Genomic DNA, 22,087 nt, shown 5'->3' on the forward strand with positions numbered 1-22,087 from the left:
AAGATTCTATATAGTCAAAATGTTCTTTGCATGCCCTCATTTCAGTTTAGAGCACTTGATTATCTAATCAAAATATGCATAGAAGTGAGGATTAAGAAATATGGATGAATATTATCAATGATGATAGATTAAGACCAATTAATCTACAGCAAATCCCCATGAGTTGTCAGTGATTGTTTTTATTTCACAAACAGGGGTCGCTGTTAGAATCATCCAGCACTGGCCACAGATGAACATGGAGGAATGAAAAATAAAAACTATCAGAATAGATTTTTGCCAATAACCGATAGTTTCAAAAAAGCTCTGTAATAAAATAAGCCAAAGTTGTATTAATTTCATTTAGTTAAAGATTACACAATTCAATTGATTGAAATTTTGTTATGAAATTGATTGTACCACCTTTCCAGAATCTAAAAGCTGATAGATACACTGGCAGCCAAAAGCTTGGAATAATGTACAGATTTTGCTCTTATGGAAAGAAATTGGTACTTTTATTCACCAAAGTGGCATTCAGCTAATCACAATAAGTAGTCAGGACATTAATAATATGAATAATGACTATTACAATTTGAATTGTTTTCAGAACTTCTTAAACTTCTTCAAAGAGTTCTCATAAAAAAATTATATTGCATACTGTGACAACTCAAAAACAAACACACAGACAATGTTAAGCTTTATTTAAAGAACCAAATAGCTTTCAGCTGTGTTTGATATAATGGCAAGTAATTTTCTAGTACCAAATGAGCAATTTAGCATGATTACTCAAGGATAAACAGTTGGACTGTCTAGATTTGATCAAAAATTACTTTTTTCGAATATTAATGGTGCTGTTTTTTACATCAGTAATGTCCTGACTACTGTATACTTTGTGATCAGTTGAATGCCACTTTGGTGAATTAAAATACCAATTTCCTTCCAAAAAGCTAAATCTGTCAATTTATTAAAAAAAAAAAAAAAAATGTGTGTGTGTGTATTCTAAAAATAATAATTATTAGTACGTTATTGTTTGTTTGTTTTTCCCAGAATCACAATTTTAATGGGGAAAAAAAGAAAGTTAATTTTGCTATATGTATTTTTACATACCAATACCAGTATGCAAATGTTGGTTGTGGCGGGAGGGGGTGCAGTGATGGCCGCTTCCATGACATTAAAGGGAAACGGTATTTGCTGCAGAAGCGCTACAGGAAGCAGAGTGAACACCACAGACTGCTGCACATTAACACATGAGATGACTCTCTAAAAACAGACATCCAGCTCTCGCACGATAGGAAATTAATCAATTCACAGCATACGCAATTCAATTTGGGAGAGTTGGAAATGGAGAAACAGCAGTTGTCTGGTTCGGACACTCCGGTGTTGCCTCCAGTGCCCAGAAAACCACAAACCCTCGGAGGAGGAAATCCTGCATCTCGACAAGACAGCGTTAATTCATTAGACAGGTATATGTCTTAATTTTGGGTCAAAATTTTGAAGTGTGTGTGTATATATAATGTATTTTTTATCAATAAAGCGATCTGTGCATGCATTTGCACAATGATGCAGACACGGCTGTGAGGAGGAAATGAGACGCGTACTTCAAGAACATTGTTATTCGTTTGCCGTATATCGCTGCTCAAATAACCGAATTATTTTGTCAAAGCTGCGAAATGCACTCCATTCTGGAACGAAGCAGTGTGCACTCATAAATAGGGCCCAGATTTAGGACTGTAGCTACTAGGCACATTACAATAACTACAGCATTAAATAATTCAAAACGTTTATTATACATCTTACAGGATGGATGTATTACAAAATATGTTGCATTTGTAACCAGTGACAGATTAGACTGTTTGTGACACATTTTGATGACCTCATATCGCCATCTGTCAGCTTTAGCCGACAGATCAGGATGTTAGCACTACACATTGCCAAATAGCTTTGATTTACATTCTGCCAGTATTTAGCCTACAGTATATTCTCTATATGAATAAAAACCAACACAGTTTTAGATGTTCTTACCTGATAGTAGACATGTTGTCTGAAGCACTTGCATGACTGCGTTACTAATGTGTTATTATGTGTTTTTTTCTTACTCAGCCCCACTGGATCTCATGTGGAGTGGTGTAAACAGCTTATAGCAGCTACTATCTCCAGCCAGATCTCTGGCACTGTCCCTCCAGAAGCCGGGACCCACGAGTGCAAGGTTAGAGTATGAAGACATTTATAGTTCACCTTATAATCAGACATCCTTTGTCTGGAATTGAAATTTACCAACCTCTGCTTGTAGAACACATGATATGGCATGCTGTGTGGACTTCATTTGTCAATTTTTATTATTAATCTTTTTTTATAGTCAAATTATTATTCATTTGTGTGTGTGCACTGCATCTTCTTAACTGTCTGTGAGATTAAATTGGCAAATAAGTTGTAAACATGCTATTCAGAATGGATCTGGCCTGGTTTTGTTAAGAATTTTTGTCCCAGAGTGGGACGTTATGATACCTGTTGTGTTTTTGATTGACAGGTTGGGAAGAAGATAGATTTCAGGGTAAGGGTGACAGCAGTGATGTGTTTATTTGTGTGCAGGCATTGCCTATTTGTCAGTTTGCTCTAATAAGACCGCACCTATGCCCTGCTTTGAGTTGTAAACTAGATTACATTCTATTTTGTGTTAAAAAAATTCACACTTAAAATTGTTAACCCATATCTTGCTCCATATTTCACAGTCTTCACCCTGGGCTAGTAATTCACACTTTATACCTTTGATTGATTGATTTAATTACTTTATTAATCCCCAAAGGGGAAATTTCTTTGTCACAGTATCACATAAATATTTATGTGCAGTTATTAAGCAAAATACATATAGTAAAACATACATACATCATATATATATATATAGATAGATAGATAGATAGATAGATATATAGATATAGTTACAATTACATTTCACAGTAGTGAATTAAAAACACCCACACGCTCTGCCACCCCCCACCTCAGCAGTTTATCTATCCTGTTAGCATCCACACCTTTAATACTGTTTCCCAGGCATACCACCGCGTGCACACCACTTGCTACCACTGAATGATAAAACATGCTAATCGTGGCTCTGCAAACATTGAAAGACCTAAGCCTTCTTACAAAGTAAAGCTGGCTAAGGCCTTTCTTATAAATGTTCTGTGTGTTAATAGGCCAGTCAAGCTTGCTATCAATGTTTGTTTGACTGTACCATGTTGGAACCACAATTCAGAATTTAGCACTGGTTTGATGAGATTTTCAAAATTACAGGCAAAATATACATCTTGCGTACTGTGTCAAAAGTCTTTTTTTTTGTACAATCACACTCAAAAAAAACGTTTAGTCTATTTTTAAGATTTACCCACTTCAATTGAATGCAAATTCCATCAAATTGAATTGAGAAGTCTTTAAATAGTGTAGATATTATGAATTTAAAATAAAAGTATTTAATCAGAATTAATGACATTAAAAACGTAGTAAACAAAATGTATAAGATTTAAGCAACACAGTTTTTTAAATGGCAAAGAAATTAGGCTACATTTGCTTAACCATGAATTGAACTTATTTTATACCTAGCAACAGGGGCCGTTTGTAGTTATAAGCGGCCGCTTAGGGCACTGAGTCACCAGTGGGCCAAGCAAAGCAAATTATTATTATTATTATTTTGAAATACTAAAATCTGTAAGTAAGAATCAGGCAGCTGTTATGGCTCAATTTGACAGTTAAAGGTGTCCCCTTTTGACCTGAGAGGGAAGGGAGAATGTAACTGCAAGTATTATTTCGTTTATGGCCTCCATATGCTCAGAAGCGGCCCTGCTTAGCAAAGTTAAGCATATTTAAATAAATCAGGAATAATTTTATAAGTGTACTAAATGTTTTATCCTCCATACATAAGCCATTTGTATATGTTCCTTTTAGTTGTTAAAAGTCATATGACCATATCCTGTTAAGTGTTTTATGCCTACATGGTAATGAAACTGTGTATTGTTTCAAACTTATTTTTGTCTGATGTCTATCTGTGATCCCAGGTATCCAGGAGGCCTAACTTGAGGGTAAGGCTGAGTCTGAGATTTAGGGAACTAGATCAGTATGAAACCAGAACCATATCTAGTTGTGCAGTGTTTGCTGAGCGATTGTAGGATTATTGTGTCTACTCTCTGCCTCCACAAATCATGCTTCCTGTCTCTGTGTGAGGATGTGACCAAAAAAGTGCAACCACTACTGTCTCTTACATTCTCTCTCTCTCTCTCTCTCTCTCTCTCTCTCTCTCTCTCTCTCTCTCTCTCTCTCTCTCTCTCTCTTTCTTCTGTTACAGTCTTTGTTTCTTTAACACTTTGTAAATGCAGAAACTATATAACTAACCTTTTCTTTCTTGTCTGCCTCATTTTGTGCTCTTTTTACTCTCTCTCTGTTTCTCTCTTTGTTTCTCCTGTGGGCGGCTGGCGCTCAGTTTCAGGACTCTGGTGAAGAGCATGTCTATCAGTGTGACAGTAACTCTGAGCTGCTGTCTCATACTCTGGCAAGTTTCTCTGGCTTTAACACCCCTCTATTTCTCTTTCAACTTATTGCTGCCAACATTATACCTTTGTTTCTCTGTTTCCACTCACTCTTGCATTATTTTGCTGCTCTCTAGCCCTTTGTTAATCCTTAACATCTTGCTGTCAGCAAGGTTTTTATTACTGTAGATTATTTAAGCTTTAATATTACACTCATACAAGTTTGGAAAAACTGACTGGAGTGTGATTTTTGAAAGGATTTTGTTGTCTTGTACTTCTTTAGCAAGTATTTAGGAATGTACGAAGACAAGCACCCATAGACGAAGTGCCACTGGTTCCTGGAGAGACAATCAAAACCACTGGTGTGTCTGTTCATTCCAGACTCTCATCTCTGCTGCTGTATGCTTCCTGTTTCTGCTTATGCATTGGTGTTGGGTGACGTTTGTTTTTTCCGTTGTCTTCGCAGTTAAAGACGTGATGTATATCTGTCCTTTCACTGGAGCTGTGACAGGCACGCTGACAGTCACGGACTACAAACTCTACTTCGTCAGTCTTGAAAGGGTGGGTCTCAAGTGTGGATCTAGGAAAGCTAATGTGTTTTTAGTAGGGCTGTCGATTTAACGCCTTAATTCAGTGCAATTAATTTTACCAAAAATAACGCGTTAAAAAAATTTATGCAATTAATTGCAATGCCCCGGACCCATAATAAGGAAGATTCCTGAGAAATGCAAGCCTGTAGTACCACCTGTTTACTCCAGAGGGCAGTAATTAAAATTTCAGCTGTATGAGCAATGCCCAGTTTATACAGTGAAGAAAACACTTAAGTAGGCAGAACAACACAAACATGCGTTACGCTCTTGAGTTCAAAACACTTGAAGGAGCGCAAATGAAAACTAAGTGATCTCAAGGGGTGTTTGAAGATTGAGTATTAAACTATATTTAACTCGACACAGTGACCAAAACATTTTATGTTTATGACGCAACGCACCCGAGACACTACACAAGCATGTCTGACGCAGATGTACATTGACGGGTCCTTAAACAAGCCCTCATAATAAATCTCCAACTGATTGACAAATTCACTTGTGAAATGGATTGCTGTGATCTGTGTGCCAATGATTGAGTTATGTGGTACTAAACAATACATTGTTTTCTAAAGCTGCTTTTTGTATTGTCTTATCAGTTTTGTTTATATATATATATATATATATATATATATATATATATATATATATATATATATATATATATATATATATATAATTTTAATATTTAATGATAACTATGTATAATTATATCATTATATATTTAATTATTGTTATATGAGGGGCTTTCTCAGCAAATATTTGTATATGCGATTAATCGCGATTAATTAATCGGGACATTTCCAAGCAAATGTAATTAATTTGATTTAAATTTATAATCGATTGACAGCCCTATATTTTAGCTGTGTGCACCTTGTGCTTCTTGTGGATTATCTAATGATTTAAGAATCAAAATATGTTGTGTGTGAGATCGTTTTAATGGGATTCCCCTCCTGTAGGCAATGGTATGTGATATTTATTATTCTGTTTATTTTTCATGAAAATATAAGTGAAAACGCAGCTTATAAGCAACACCTGTTAACATTTAAAACTTACTGTATGCCACAGATGTTTACTTAGCAATTACTCACTATTTTTTTTGTCTGTGAATAAAAAAGATAGGCTGGTTCAATTCTACTCTCTTGAGAGCTTTCCAACAACATATGACGCATGGCTATTTGATCAGTTTGATCAATTGCAAAATTATAAAGTATCAAAATGGAACACTTTTGATTTGTTTGCAAATTTCAAAGCACTTGTTCAGGTTTGGTTATAATATGTACATGCATTGTAAAGTACAGATACTAAGCTTGAAAATGATACCTACTTTGTGTTGATTAAGTCTGTAGTTATTCATATTTCGTTATTAATCAAAATATCCAGGCCAATCTGATTTTAAAGGGTTACGTGTCCCAATACATATTGGGGCCACACTATGATGGATTTAGTTTTGTTTTTATCAGTAAATTGTGAGTGTAGTTGAAGTTTATAATTGATAGCCTTATTTCATCCATCTGTTTGCAGGATGTTCCTTTTGTGCTGGATGTGAACCTTGGTGCCATCAGCAGGCTAGAGACTATCAGTGTACAGAGTCATGGAGAGGATACTAGTGGCATGGAAATTGTCTGTAAGGTCAGATACACCACCCTCCAACTTTCTGGTCCACCCATAGTAAACATTTATCCAATATCTGTCTTTAAATTAATCAGAGATTTTAATGCATTTTTATATTAGGTCAGTAATACATTATACAGGTGAAACTCGAAAAATTAGAATATCGTGCAAAAGTTCATTAATTTCAGTAATTCAACTTAAAAGGTGAAACTAATGTATTATATAGACTCATTACAAGCAAAGTAAGATATGATTATGATTATGGATTACAGCTTATGAAAACCCCAAGTTCAGAATCTCAGAAAATTAGAATATTACATGAAATCAATAAAAAAAAAGGATTTTAAATACAGAAATGTCGGCCCTCTGAAAAGTATAATCATGCATATGTACTCAGTACTTGGTTTGGGCCCCTTTTGCATTAATTACTGCCTCAATGCGGCGTGGCATGGATGCTATCAGCCTGTGGCACTGCTGAGGTGTTATGGAAGACCAAGATGCTTCAATAGCGGCTTTCAGCTCTTCTGCATTGTTTGGTCTCATGTCTCTCATCTTTCTCTTGGCAATGCCCCATAGATTCTCTATGGGGTTCAGGTCAAGCGAGTTTGCTGGCCAATCAAGCACAGTAATACCATGGTCATTGAACCAGGTTTTGGTACTTTTGGCAGTGTGGGCAGGTGCCAAGTCCTGCTGGAAAATGAAGTCAGCATCTCCATAAAGCTTGTCTGCTGAAGGAAGCATGAAGTGCTCTAAAATGTCCCGGAAGACGGCTGCGTTGACTCTGGACTTAATAAAGCACAGTGGACCAACACCAGCCGATGACATGGCTCCCCAAACCAACACAGACTGTGGAAACTTCACACTGGACTTCAAGCATCTTGGCTTGTGTGCCTCTACATTCTTCCTCCAGACTCTGGGACCTTGGTTTCCAAATGAGATGCAAAATTTGCTCTCATCAGAAAAGAGGACTTTGGACCACTGAGCAACAGACCAGTTCTTTTTTTCTTTAGCCCAGGTAAGACGTTTGACATTTGAAGCCCATATCCAGGACCCGTCTGTGTGTGGTGGCTCTTGATGCAGTAACTCCAGCCTCAGTCCACTCCTTGTGAAGCTCCCCACACATTTGAATGGCCTTTTCCTGACAATCCTCTCCAGGCTACGGTCATCCCTGCTGCTTGTGCACCTTTTTCTTCCACACTTTTCCCTTCCACTTAACTTTCTATTAATGTGCTTTGATACAGCACTTTGAGAACATCCAACTTCTTTTGCAATTACCTTTTGAGGCTTTCCCTCCTTGTGGAGGGTGTCAATGATGGTTTTCTGCACAACTGTCAGGTCAGCAGTCTTCCCCATGATTGTGAATTCAACTGAACCAGACTGAGAGACCATTTAAAGGCTCAGGAACCCTTTGCAGGTGTTTTGGATTAATTAGCTGATTAGAGTGTGACACTTTGAGCCTACAATACTGAACCTTTTCACAATATTCTAATTTTCTGAGATTCTGAATTTGGGGTTTTCATAAGCTGTAAGCCATAATCATCAAAATTATATCAAATAAAGGCTTGAAATATCTTACTTTGCTTGTAATGAGTCTATATAATATATTAGTTTCACCTTTTAAGTTGAATTACTGAAATTAATGAACTTTTGCACGATATTTAAATTTTTCGAGTTTCACCTGTATAATAGCTCAATTGGCTAATCTTGTTTTGCATAGCATTAGTATTTTGACAATCATTTTGTAGGTAAGATTTAGTCATCTAAAGGTTCCATCTGTAATAGATATTTAATGGTTTTATTGGAATTTTGATTCAGTTTGACTCTTGTCCTTACCATACCCTATTTCATTAATCCATGTGTTGTGAATTATTATTGTTATAAAGGTCTGACACAGTGTATTCTGATTTCAACTTCAAAAGCAGCACTTTTAATGTGATCATTTAGACACTTGATATCTATTGTAGCAAACTAAACACCAGTGATCTGTGATCTCTCTCATTAGGATATGAGAAGCCCCAGGTTTGCATATAAAAAAGAAGAGCAAAGTAAGCTGGAAATTATGGAGACATTGACCAAGCATGCCTTCCCTCTGTCAAATGACCTGGTACGTCAGTCTGTTTGTTAGTTAGAAATCCTCAGATTATAGTGATTTGCTAGTGGACCTGTCAGTCATTCCTTATTCCCATGGTGCAGTCGGTTCATGGCCCTGCAAATCTATATTTTTCTTTATCTCTCCCAGCCACTCTTTGCTTTCCAATACAATGAAGAGTTTCCAGAGGATGGATGGAAGGTTTATGATCCAATGGCAGAATATAAGAGAATGGTGAGACAGCGCTGAAATACAGTAGAGTTACAGTATCTGCCATAGACAACATTAAATCAGAAGAAGAATCCTTTATTTTGGACACACATTATACACACAGTTTTTGCATATATACAGTGAAATGTATTAGTTTTCACATATCCCAGCTAAGCTGGGGTCAGAGTGCAGGGTCAGCCATGATACGGCGCTCAGTACAACTACTGCTTCATTTAATGTCCTTACGTCCTTTTCTTTGTCTTTCTGTTTCTCTCTCTGCAGGGTTTGCCGAATGAGAGCTGGACAATCAGTAAGAGTAACAGTAATTATGAAGTATGTGACACCTATCCTGCTTTGCTTGTTACCCCGTCCAGCATTAAAGATGACGAGATGAAACGAGTGGCCTCTTTTAGAGCTAAACACCGCATACCGGTAAGTGAGTGCATGCGTTTGTGCCTGCAGTTAACTTTACCTTACAAATCATGTTTTTTCCATTTAATATTTCAATTATTTGCATTGCATTCACCTTCTGCTCTATGGTTTGGCATCACTGACTATCTCATGATGCGGTTCACATTGCAAGATTGTTCACGATTCAATACGTTAAGATCTGTCTTGTATCATAAATTGATTGCGATTGAATCTTCCCCTAATGTGCAAGAGAAAACCAGCAAATCCACAAGAGAGTGTGAATGAACAGAATTAATCTGTTTCAATAATTATCACGAGTTTCACTTTACATTTGTCCAGTGTTATGTCTCGTAGATCGTTTGATTTTCCCCTGTTGTTTTCACCCCCCACCACCACCAGTTTAGGTCCCAACCTGCCATAGGGGTAAGCTCCTCGCCGAAATTGCCTTCCGGCATAATCTGATGGTTCGAGTGCTGAGGCGTAGGACAGGGCTTTCGCCAAAGGAAACTAATTTATCACTATATTATTCGTTCTCAATTATCCAAAGTTATTCCTGATAGAAATACTGGTTTCTGAGCTTGGATTTTTTTAAATATCTTGCCTCATCGTTAATTGAACTGTTAAGCCCTAGGTATACTTACATTTTGACAAGAACACTCCATTTCTGCGTACAAAGTATACTACATATAACTGTGCGCATACACAGGCGGTTGGCACATCTGCGCTACGACTGCTATGAGACTAGACTTTCTCTTCAAGAGTTTAGACAGATAAAGATGTCTTTATATTCCCTTAGACTGGAGTTCTACATATGTAGGTATCTCCACACCTCCTCACACATGTGCTCTTGACTTGCACATACACTGTTGTTAATTTTACCTTCATCTTCTGATGTTTTTAGAATGCAATTACTTTAGTTTTGGTGCAATTACATTTTCTTCTAGCACTTCTTTGTGACAGCAACAGCTCAAACGTGAGTGTTGCCACCTTGTGGACCCACTAATTAGTGAAAATAACGATTTAGTGCATTCTGCATGTTCAAATACGTGCGGTTAGAAAAATCGGGCTCGCTTGTTAAGTGCTCGTGCTCGTGAGATTAGCGTCTGCGCCTGCAAAGTATATTTTGGGTTTAAGAAATGATATGAATATGCAGGATGAAAACATATTGATACAAAAACCAGTGCAATATTGTGAGAAAAATAATCACAATATTTCAATGTATGATTGAATCGGAAAAGCTGTATCCAGCATAGTGTAAATGTGAGAGTATAATTTCTTATATACCTTAATATAATTGTTTATTGTAACTTTTTTTTTTCAATTTGTTTATTGTAATTTTTCATCTCTCTGAATATCCAATATTGATGGTCAAATAAATCTATAAAAATAATGATACCTGGACTCCTGCATCTCCTTTTTCTCTCTCAGGTCCTCTCATGGATCCACCCAGAAACTCAAGCCACTATAGTGCGTTGTAGTCAGCCTATGGTGGGCCCGACAGACCGCCGGTGTAAGGAAGATGAGCACTACCTGCAGACCATCATGGATGCCAATGCACAGTCACATAAACTCACCATATTTGATGCTCGCCAGAATACTGTGGCTGATAATCACAAGGTAATAAAGGGAAAATATCCAGCCTCAATTGACAAAGATGGTGGAATATATGGTTGTTTCATTGCCATGTTTGTAGTATGCAGTGGGGTTGAATTGATACATTTACAGGAATTTTGTTAACAAATGAATGAACATGGTCAATGTCATGAGTTGATTAGTGAACTAGAAATAGGGAAGGATTTTAAATATAATTTATTTGTTCTATATTTCTTTAAAAAAAATTAAAATCCTAAAAACTTTTTTCATCCAGACACAGTATAAATACTTTTTCAATGTGCACTCAGACCTTTAAACTCCACTGTTCTCTCATCTTTTCCTCTCTGTCATATACACACACACGTGCTCTCCCATAGCTTTCCTTAAGTATAGTTTTTAATTGTTGAGTTGCCATCTGCACTGATGTAGATCTTTTAGCTGTCTTCCGCTGTTTCACTCCTCAGGCTAAAGATGGAGGTTATGAAAATAAGAATTTCTACCCCAACATGGAGCTAAATTTCCTGGAGATACCAAACATTCATGTTATGAGAGAGTCTCTGCGTAAGCTGAAGGAGGTGGTTTATCCCTCCATTGATGACCCCCACTGGCATTCAGGCATAGATGCCACACACTGGCTGGAGTACATCCGGGTAAACAACATATCATTTTAATTCCCATCTTTAGGCATCCAAAATCTAACAATAGCCTTGTCGATGGATAGACATTTCCTGTTTTCACGTTTTCATTTGTTGTAACAATTTACCAAGAGTGATGTCACTTACTATGTTCAGTAAATTTAGAAATTTCAGTGAGAAATTGATGTTTAGATATTAAAATGAAGTTTTTTCAGAATATTATGAAGAGTTTCACTTTACACCATACATTAAACACACATCATTCCTAACAGCTAAAAGAATTAGTACCATACAGGTGAAACTCGAAAAATTAGAATATCGTGCAAAAGTTCATTAATTTCAGTAATTCAACTTAAAAGGTGAAACTAATATATTATATAGACTCATTACAAGCAAAGTAAGATATTTCAAGCCTTTATTTGATATAATTTTGATGATTATGGCTTACAGCTTATGAAAACCCCAAATTCAGAGTCTCAGAAAATTAGAATATTACATGAAATCAATAAAAAAAGGATTTTAAATACAGAAATGTCGGCCTTCTGAAAAGTATAATCATGCATATGTACTCAGTACTTGGTTTGAGCCCCTTTTGCATTAATTACTGCCTCAATGCGGCGTGGCATGGATGCTATCAGCCTGTGGCACTGCTGAGGTGTTATGGAAGTCCAAGATGCTTCAACAGCGGCCTTCAGCTCTTCTGCATTGTTTGGTCTCATGTCTCTCATCTTTCTCTTGGCAATGCCCCATAGATTCTCTATGGGGTTCAGGTCAGGCAAGTTTGCTGGCCAATCAAGCACAGTAATACCATGGTCACTGAACCAGGTTTTGGTACTTTTGGCAGTGTGGGCAGGTGCCAAGTCGTGCTGGAAAATGAAGTCAGCATCTCCATAAAGCTTGTCTGCTGAAGGAAGCATGAAGTGCTCTAAAATGTCCCGGTAGACGGCTGCGTTGACTCTGGACATAATAAAGCACAGTGGACCAACACCAGCCGATGACATGGCTCCCCAAACCAACACAGACTGTGGAAACTTCACACTGGACTTCAAGCATCTTGGATTGTGTGCCTCTCTATTCTTCCTCCAGACTCTGGGACCTTGGTTTCCAAATGAGATGCAAAATTTGCTCTCATCAGAAAAGAGGACTTTGGACCACTGAGCAACAGACCAGTTCTTTTTTTCTTTAGCCCAGGTAAGACGTTTGACATTTGAAGCCCATGTCCAGGACCCGTCTGTGTGTGGTGGCTCTTGCAGTAACTCCAGCCTCAGTCCACTCCTTGTGAAGCTCCCCCACACATTTCAATGGCCCTTTTCCTGACAATCCTCTCCAGGCTACGGTCATCCCTGCTGCTTGTGCACCTTTTTCTTCCACACTTTTCCCTTCCACTTATCTTTCTATTAATGTGCTTTGATACAGCACTTTGAGAACATCCAACTTCTTTTGCAATTACCTTTTGAGGCTTTCCCTCCTTGTGGAGGGTGTCAATGATGGTTTTCTGCACAACTGTCAGGTCAGCAGTCTTCCCCATGATTGTGAATTCAACCAGACTGAGAGACCATTTAAAGGCTCAAGAACCCTTTGCAGGTGTTTAGCTGATTAGAGTGTGACACTTTGAGCCTACAATACTGAACCTTTTCACAATATTCTAATTTTCTGAGATTCTGAATTTGGGGTTTTCATAAGCTGTAAGCCATAATCATCAAAATTATATCAAATAAAGGCTTGAAATATCTTACTTTGCTTGTAATGAGTCTATATAATATATCAGTTTCACCTTTTAAGTTGAATTACTGAAATTAATGAACTTTTGCCCGATATTCTAATTTTTCGAGTTTCACCTGTATAAAGGTGAAAACCATTTGGTAATATAAGTATAAAGAAATATTATTACTTTGTTATTTTATCTTATTTATAATAATAATATTATCTATATAGCACTTTTTAACGATTATGCACAAAGTGCTTCACAAAACATAAAATCAAAAACGCACAGTAAAACAACACATTCACAGTAATATAAGTCTATACTAATGAGTTTTTAAAGGAGACGTAATAACAGACTCAGATTCAGCAGATCTAATATCACAGGGCAGGCTGTTCCATAATTGTGGGGCCTTCACTGTAAATCACCTTTTGTTTTGCATCTGGATCTTGGAACAGCCAACAGTTCACAACAAGAAAATCTAGAGGTCTAACTGTTTTATAAGGATAAAAAGATACAATGTAATGTCCTATATCTAATCTGTAATGTAATGTCCTATATCTAATTAATAAAATCTTTAAACAACCCTATATTTAATTGGTATCCTATGCAAAAAAGCTAAAACTGGAGTAATATGATTAAAAGACCTAGTTTGTGTCAAAAGTCTAGCTGCAGCATTTTGCACTGTTTTAATTTATAAGTGTTATAATTGTCCCCATCCACTCTGGACTTTTTCTATTAAATTTCATATTATGATATTGTCTTATACATTATACATCTATTAATGGTACAGTTAATTTTGCACATGTAAATGTTTCTAATACCAAAATATGGAAGTTAGATTTGTAGTAGTCTGTCAGTTATGATTTTGTTTTTACATTTGCCCCCTCTTCTGTATTGGTGGTCTACAATCTCAGACAGCAGTGCCGAACATTTTGCCAAAAATGCTGCTGCAATTTGTAATAGTCATCACAAAAGCTTTGTCAATGCAGCATCTGCATTGGGAACCATTTAGCCAATGTTAGATTTGAGTTTCTGATAAAATGTTTTGGAATGGAGTATTAAGGGGGTGACCTTTGACCCCAGAAACTGCTCTATAGGGATGTGGCAGTGGCACTACTCTTTCATTTAATAAATCAGAAATGTAAGATTACAGGTTTTTAAATGAGCTCACTCTGTTTCTCTGTAGCTTTTGCTAGTGGGTGCAGTGCAGATTGCAGATAAGGTGGAGTCCAGTAAGTGCTCTGTGGTGGTGCACTGCAGTGATGGCTGGGATCGCACAGCTCAGCTTACCTCTCTGGCCATGCTGATGCTGGACTCCTACTATAGAACTCTCAGGGGTTTCCAGGTGCTGCTGGAGAAGGAATGGATCAGCTTCGGACACAAGTTTGCTGCGGTGAGGAACAATGACTGTGACACAGAAAGGGTACCTTGGGTATAGTTTGCGTATAGAAATATGGGTATAACCAATTACAGGGCTCAGCTCAGACATGAAAAGTGTCTAGGTTAGATGTTGGAAATGTACTGGTTAAAATACTGGTTATTTGTTTTGTAATTATTGTTTATTCCTCGGTAGTGTAAAACGCAGCTATAGAACCACTTACCCCATTTCTGTGTTTGGAATTGATTCCCCTTAGTTACTGTTGCAATCTCTTTCAAGCTTTCGTACTTGCACTTATTGTGTCGAATTGAGTGAATTACCTCAGGAATTAAATAATATCTGGATTAACAGTACATTTGTATCTATTAATCATCTCTTGTTGCCAAACAAGGTTTCCAGTCTTTCATGGAAGGCTACATATAAAGGAAATTGGGCAACAAAAAAAAAACTGCAAAGGATACAATGGGGCTTAAGGCCCCTATGGGTAAAAGGCACATTTGACTAGATTTTCTCCCAAAACACTAAATAGCATCAAAACCTACCACAATACTTTCCTTAACACCTGTTTAACTTTACAATGCAAAAAATTCCAGATCCATTAGATCTTTGCATGCAATGTCTAACATTTGATTAAGGCAATTTGATCATTTTTGAAATGTAAATTTATGTAGCTAATTGTAATCCCTGGAATTATCACATTTATTTTTAGACAATATACAAATGTATCATTTTGAGAATACGAGTACAGCTTAACATAGGGATTCCAACAAGCAGGTGAGTCTGAATGTCCCGTGCTGAGACTAACATCGATGGAGTGGCAGGGTAAGTATTTATGGAGGGAATGTGATTGAGAGCTGGATTCAGGTGTGAGCGATTAGTGATTCTGGGAGAGAGAGCGGAGTGTGGAGTGAGAGGGACTCCAGTGTGGATGTGACAGGAACCCAACCAAAGGGTGACTCCTGGCATCCAAAGCTTGATGAGCGCAGGAAGATACAGTTGACAAGGATGGATCCAGGAGGTGATTATGAGGCCAAGGAGGAATACGCGGATGATCCGGTGGCCAGGAGGTAACCGCAGTGTCGGGACTGGGTCAGGAGGACTGGGAGGCAATTTGGTAACAGGAGGTGGAGATTTAGTGGCAGAGCCATAGCCAAGAACCGTGGAAGGCAGGGAGCTGAGAGCTGTGGAAGCGAGCTGGTAGTGACTGGGAACTGACTTCCGTAGTCGAGAGCACAGGCAGTGACTGGGGAACTGCCTCCGTGGATGCAAGTGCTAACATCGAATGGGGAGCCAGAGTCCTTTTCCTTCTCTTCTGGACAGCTGTGAGCATTGTTGCGGGAACGGTCGAGGCTACAGGCATTGGCCCTGGCTCGTTAACCGTGGCAGACATGGGCTCTGGTTTGTTAACCGTGGCAGGCATGGGCGCTAGCTCGTAAACCATAGCAGGCATGGGCCATGACGGGAAAGTGACCTCCGTGGTTGTTGCCGCTGACCATGGTTGAGAATCGACCACCAGAGCTTGGAGAGGAGTCACCTTGTGGGTCGTGGTGATGGTAATGACCTCCTGTGTCCAGCGTAATGGATCGCACATTCCAGAAGAGAAAGTTTAACCACCGACGGACACACATAGATGACAGGTTGAACCCAATCGCGGAAGCTTTATTGAAGGTGATACTTTTCAGGTAAGTCAATGATAAATGGTTTTGTAGCTTCGCTTAGAATGACAGAGTTCATGTTCCCAGGGAGAATGCTGAATGATTGCCACTCCAGGATGGCAAAGAAAGAAAATGAAACCTTGGGAAATGGAGGATGAGGGATTTGAGGGTACGAGTACAGCTTCGCATAGGGATTCTGACAAACAGGTGAGTCTGAACATCCCTTGCAGAGACTAGACTTCAATGGAATGGCAGGGCGAGTATTTATAGAGGGAATGTGATTGAGTGCTGGATTGGGATCAGGTGTGAGTGATTCAGGGAGAGAGAGTGGAGTTTGGAGTGAGAGAGGGAGTCCGGTGTGGATGTGACAATAGTATTTCGGGATTTTTCTTTAAAAAAAATTAACAGGTTTGTTTATTGATTTTAAGCACAAAAAAAAGTTAACAATAACAAGTCATAGATAAACACAATTGTTATGATTCCACAAACTAGGCAAAAAAACGAAATAATAAAACAACAAAAGCAGTCAGAAATAGATGACAACAATGCTCTGACCCATCTTGGATATCCTAGTCAGGAATTAGCGAGACATTTACCTCTTAAATATACTGGAAGAATGGACCCCATATGTTTCTGAATTTGTGTGAGCCATTTCTGATGGAAAGTCCTATTTCTCTAACTTAAGAAAATAAAGAACACCTGTTAACCAACAAGTGTGTGAAGGGGGGAAAAAAAAACTTAAATGGGGCAAATAGATTTGTTATGAAAAATGTTCAAAATGGGCTCACATTCACTGATCCAGTTACAATGGAGATTAATTAGTTTATAGAATACTTGATGTTACGATTCACTGTTGTCTGACCTGTGTTTTACTCATGTCATCTGTTCCCCCCAGACTACAATTCCCATAATCCCCTGCTCTTTAGATCCTGCTCCTGTGACCTCCCTCATTGCTACAGAACAACCGACCAAACCAAAATGGATCTAGCTGTGGCCTTCATTCAGCTGACCCGAGCGAACTTACCCATCCTGGAATATTCCTGTCTGTTTTGTGTCCTTGCCAAGTGCACATACTTTTCCGACGCAACCCTGAAGTCCATGTATTCCATCGGTCGCATTGCATACCAGTGGAGGGAGTTCGGCGACTAGAGATAACACATGGGGGGAATATGTTGAGTTGACATTAGATACATTCGCTTCAGCAGATCCTCCTCAATCAATCCTGATCCTGGTTTCCGAGTCAGCCACGTCTGAATCCGCTCCACTCCACTTCACAGCCACGCCTGAGTCTGCTCCATGCCATGTCACAGCCATACCTGAATCTGGTCTACACCATGTCACAGACATGTCTGAGTCTGCTCCATGTCAAGTCACAGTAAATTCTGAGTCTGCTTCACGCCAAGTCACTATCAAGTCTGAGTCTGCTCCACACCAAGTCACAGTCAAGTTTGAGTCTGCTCCATTCCAAGTCACAATCAAGTTTGAGTCTGCTCCACTCCATGTCCCAGTCAAATCTGAGTTGGTTCCACACCATGTCATAGTTTCTGCAAGTTTTCACAACCACATAGGTCGTTTCCAAGTTTCTATTAGTGTTCACGACCACAGAGGTCGCTTTCCAAGTCTCTTCCAGTGTTCGCGACCACAGAGGTCGTTTCCAAGTCTCTTCCAGTGTACATGACCACAGAGGTCGTTTCCAAGTCTCTACCAGTGTTCACGACCACAGAGGTCGTTTCCAAGTCTCTTCCAGTGTTCACGACCACAGAGGTCGTTTCCAAGTCTCTACCAGTGTTCACGACCACAGAGGTCGTTTCCAAGTATCTGCCAGTGTTCACGACCACAGAGGTCATTCCCAAGACTATGCCCATGTTCACAACCACAAAGGTCATCTCCAAGTCTCACCCTATGCTCATTACCACAGAGGTCATACCTGAATCTCTGTCTATGCCCAAGACCACAGAGGTCGTTCCCAAGTCTCAGACAATTACGATTCACTGTGCCGGTTCCAGTCCTGTTTGTTTACTTTTGTTTTACTTCCTGGTTTCCTGTCTTGCCGTTTCCACATTTATCCTGCCCTGTATTCTGCTCCTGTGACCTCCCTCATAGCTACACTTCGCATGTTATGGGATTGAACTTAACAGGAAATGTTGAACCCTTTTTCTGAAGTGGTTGTTTTAAATAAGCATTATCTTAATTTGTTACTCAAAAAAGCATCTTGCTGTCTCAAAAGTATTTGCCTAAGTTGACAAATTTTGCCTCATAACTATTGTCCCTATAGTTACACAAACTCACTAGGGCCTTTTAGCCAAAGTGTGGAAGCTTCCTCGCCACCTTTTTTAACAAATAAATTTGTTATATATATATATATATATATATATATATATATATATATATATATATATATATATATATATATATTCCATTAATACTTATTGATGTACTAATGATGTTGCTCTATCAATATTCAATAAAAAGAAATGCAGATTTTTTCAATCTTGATACTCTTTGTGATCTGAAGAAAAAGCAAATTTACCTTAAGGTGTGCCATTAGCCCTGTTGTACCCTAATAGCCTCATTTTTGTTTAGATTTCAAAAACAATGCTTAGCAGATACAATTTTTTTGTGTTAATTAAATTTTGTTTTAAAAATGTGTATATTATAGCTATCAGCCAAAATCTTTTAAGAATATTGTAATATACATTTTGTGGTTATATTGTCCATTCCAAGTCCATTCATCCACTGGCGAATGGAGCAAGGACTTAATGTGAGAATATCTCGGCCTGATTGTTATTATGAAAAAACATTCTTTCATAAAAAATATATCAGAATGTATGTAGTAACTGCCATCTTTCTCCTTAACAGCGTGTTGGTTATGGTGATGAAAATCATGCAAACTCTGAGCGCTCTCCTCTTTTTGTGCAATTTATTGACTGTGTTTGGCAAATTATGAGACAGGTGAGCTGTCAGTTATTTTCTCAGTTCATATATTATTGTCTATTTATCCATACATTGTTTATCAGGTATCTTCATGACATTATTCAGTGTTCTCAGTACATTCTGCAGTTGACTCATAATGTGCATGTATTATTGATAAATTCCTAATTCTTTCATGATTTCACATGATTGTGCTGGTGATGATTTTGGACTAACTGTGGCTATTTATTAACTTCTCAGTTCCCTTCTGCATTTGAATTTAATGAGCTCTTCCTCATCACCACACTGGACCACCTCTACAGCTGTCTATTTGGTACATTCCTTTACAACAGTGAACAGGAGAGAGTTAAAAAGGCATGTAATATTGTTTTATTCTGTGGGAAGGGATGGGAACAAAACCGAGAGTTTTGTTTATGAAAAAAATAAATAAATCTTTCTTTCTTTCCTCTTTGTTGTCATTCTTTCAGGAAGTTAACAGTAAGACAGTGTCTTTGTGGTCCTACATCAATAGCCAACCTGAGGACTTCATCAACCCGTTCTACTTGGAATATGAAAACCATGTGCTGTACCCCCTGGCCAGTCTCAGGCATTTAGAGCTGTGGGTTGGATACTATGTACGCTGGAACCCCCGTATGAGACCACAGGTGCAACATGTTATCAACACATTAGCAAAGAGATTAGTTGAGTTAACAGCAACAGCATCGGTATTGTTCCTAAACCAACATTTCTACATGGTTTTTGCCATTAACACATACACCAAGCATGTTAAACCTGTTACTGAGCTTTGACACATTAATATGTCTTAGAGGGAAACTGAAATGTCCGTTGACTTTTGTATAGATGCCTGTACACCAGAACCTGAAGGAGTTGCTGTATTTGCGTGCAGAGCTTCAAAGGAAGGTAGATGAGTTACAGAAAGAAGTATCTTCAACACGCTCTATCTCCTCTTCTTCAGAGCACACATACTCTCCCTCACATGGCACACCCCTACATACCAGTGTTTAAAAAATATGCACAGGTTGTGTAGAATAATCTTTAGATGACAGTAAACATATTAATGTGAGACATCCACCTGTTTTTCCTTTATTCTCACTGGAAAATGCTTAGGGTTGAATGTATAGAGGCCCAGCATTTATTACACACTCAGGAGAAAGCTTGCATTCACTGCAAAAACACCCAAAATTAAGTGATAATTTTGATAATTTTCCTTCTAATCAGATAATCTGAGAAGCTTTTGATCGTAGTTGAAATTATTCAGGTTATATAAAATAGCCCAGTATTTCAACTTGCACGTTTTAATTCCAGTGTTTGATTTGTAAATATGCTCAAATTGAAATAATTTATTGGTATGTTGCTGAAGTAATTTGAGTGTCTTTTCCTTTTTTTTTATAGTCCCAATCTTTCTCCATGTGTGCTTTGGTATTGATATTTTATTCTTGTCTTTGTCACCTCAGCCTTCCTCTGTGCCAGTAACAGTTATGACCTATTAAAATGTACCTCAGTTTTAGTTATTTTATACATTTTACAAAACATTTATTGTTGTTAAGATAAGTGCTTTCCTCTAACTATGAACTTGCATTGTGTTTTCAGGTCTTTTAGGTTGGTAGAATAAGGTAGGATAGTTTTTTTTATTTATTTTTATTATGTCAAATGCATTATTTATTATGTTGAAGGAGAGAAAACTACAGTTGTGATACTGCCGTTTTGGAACAACATATTGTATTTTCTCGTGTATTACGTGCTCGAAATATCAGTGAGTGCAGGAGGTAGTGTTTTTACTAGCATGCTTCTATGCACACTTTACCCTATACTACTGAAATGTATGTTTACATTACTGAATGTAAAATAGGGACCATCAGATCCTCACCCCCCAGATGATTCTATTACTGTATATATTTAGTAATATATGTAAAAAAGACTGGTGAAACTTTGAATTACTGTTGGAACTCTTTAATATTGAACTAGAAGCCTTTATCTTCAGTTAAAAGTTGCCAACGTTTTGGACATCCCCTTATTGTTATGTATTTACATTCACTGAGCACTTTATTAGTCTCAGTAAAGTGCCTGAAATGGTCTTCTACCCATCCACCTCCAGGTTCGACGTGTTGTGCTATTCTACTTACTGCAATTGTACTTTTGTACAGTAACTCAGATAAACACTGTACTCAGTGTTTATCTGAGTTACTGTAGCCTTTCTGTCAGCTCGAACCAGTCTGACCATTCTCTGTCCACATAATGCTGCTCAATGGCTATGTTTTGTTTCTGGCACCATTCGGAGTAGACTCTAGATACTGTTGTGTGTGAAAATCCCAGGAGATCAGCAGTTACAGAAATACCCATCTGGCACCAACAATCATGCCACGATCCAAATCACTGAGATCACATTGTTCCCCCATTCTGAAGGTTGATTTGAACATTAATTGAAGCTCCTGACCCATATCTGCCTGATTTTAGTCATTGCACTGCTGCCACATGATAAGATAATCACTTAAAAAAGTAGGTGTAAAGGTGGTCCTAATAAAGTGCTCAGTGAGTGAATATAGTGTGGTAAACAATTCAGATAAATGCAGCAGCTTAGGCCATGCATCTGAAGAACATGACAATTATTGTTATAAAAACCTGATTACTTGTAACCTTAACAATGCACCTTTAAAAATGTATTTTTTATTTTTCTTCCTTGATGAGTGTATTTTTGTATTCATACCTCTTGTTTGTTTGTTTTTTACCTACACAATATGTCCATGTCAGATTGGAAGAAATATGACTTTCTTGAAGAGAAATAAATGAATCAA

The 22,087-nt window shown here is 37.9% G+C and overlaps 1 protein-coding gene across 7 annotated transcripts; it reads left to right on the forward strand.

Moving 5' to 3' along the window:
* The first annotated feature begins 1,124 nt into the window (after positions 1 to 1,124).
* LOC127658298 (myotubularin-related protein 1-like) lies at positions 1,125 to 22,086 on the forward strand. 7 transcript variants are annotated; one of them, XM_052147510.1, is made up of 18 exons: positions 1,125 to 1,439; positions 2,077 to 2,182; positions 2,504 to 2,527; positions 4,023 to 4,046; positions 4,445 to 4,517; positions 4,778 to 4,852; positions 4,957 to 5,051; positions 6,599 to 6,706; positions 8,691 to 8,792; positions 8,928 to 9,011; positions 9,270 to 9,419; positions 10,827 to 11,015; positions 11,456 to 11,641; positions 14,518 to 14,724; positions 19,224 to 19,316; positions 19,536 to 19,653; positions 19,767 to 19,939; positions 20,136 to 22,086. In XM_052147510.1, the coding sequence occupies exons 1-18, from the start codon at positions 1,318 to 1,320 to the stop codon at positions 20,298 to 20,300; spliced, it is 2,094 nt and encodes a 697-aa protein (XP_052003470.1). In that variant the 5' UTR covers positions 1,125 to 1,317; the 3' UTR covers positions 20,301 to 22,086. The 7 variants fall into 7 exon arrangements, with proteins under 7 accessions (XP_052003470.1, XP_052003506.1, XP_052003478.1 ...); XM_052147546.1 differs by lacking the exon at positions 4,445 to 4,517 and having other exon boundaries at positions 4,774 to 4,852; XM_052147518.1 differs by lacking the exon at positions 4,023 to 4,046.
* Position 22,087: the final 1 nt, after the last annotated feature.

The sequence above is a fragment of the Xyrauchen texanus genome, chromosome 2 (genome assembly GCF_025860055.1).
Source record: "Xyrauchen texanus isolate HMW12.3.18 chromosome 2, RBS_HiC_50CHRs, whole genome shotgun sequence".
In the NCBI taxonomy this organism is placed as follows: domain Eukaryota; kingdom Metazoa; phylum Chordata; class Actinopteri; order Cypriniformes; family Catostomidae; genus Xyrauchen; species Xyrauchen texanus.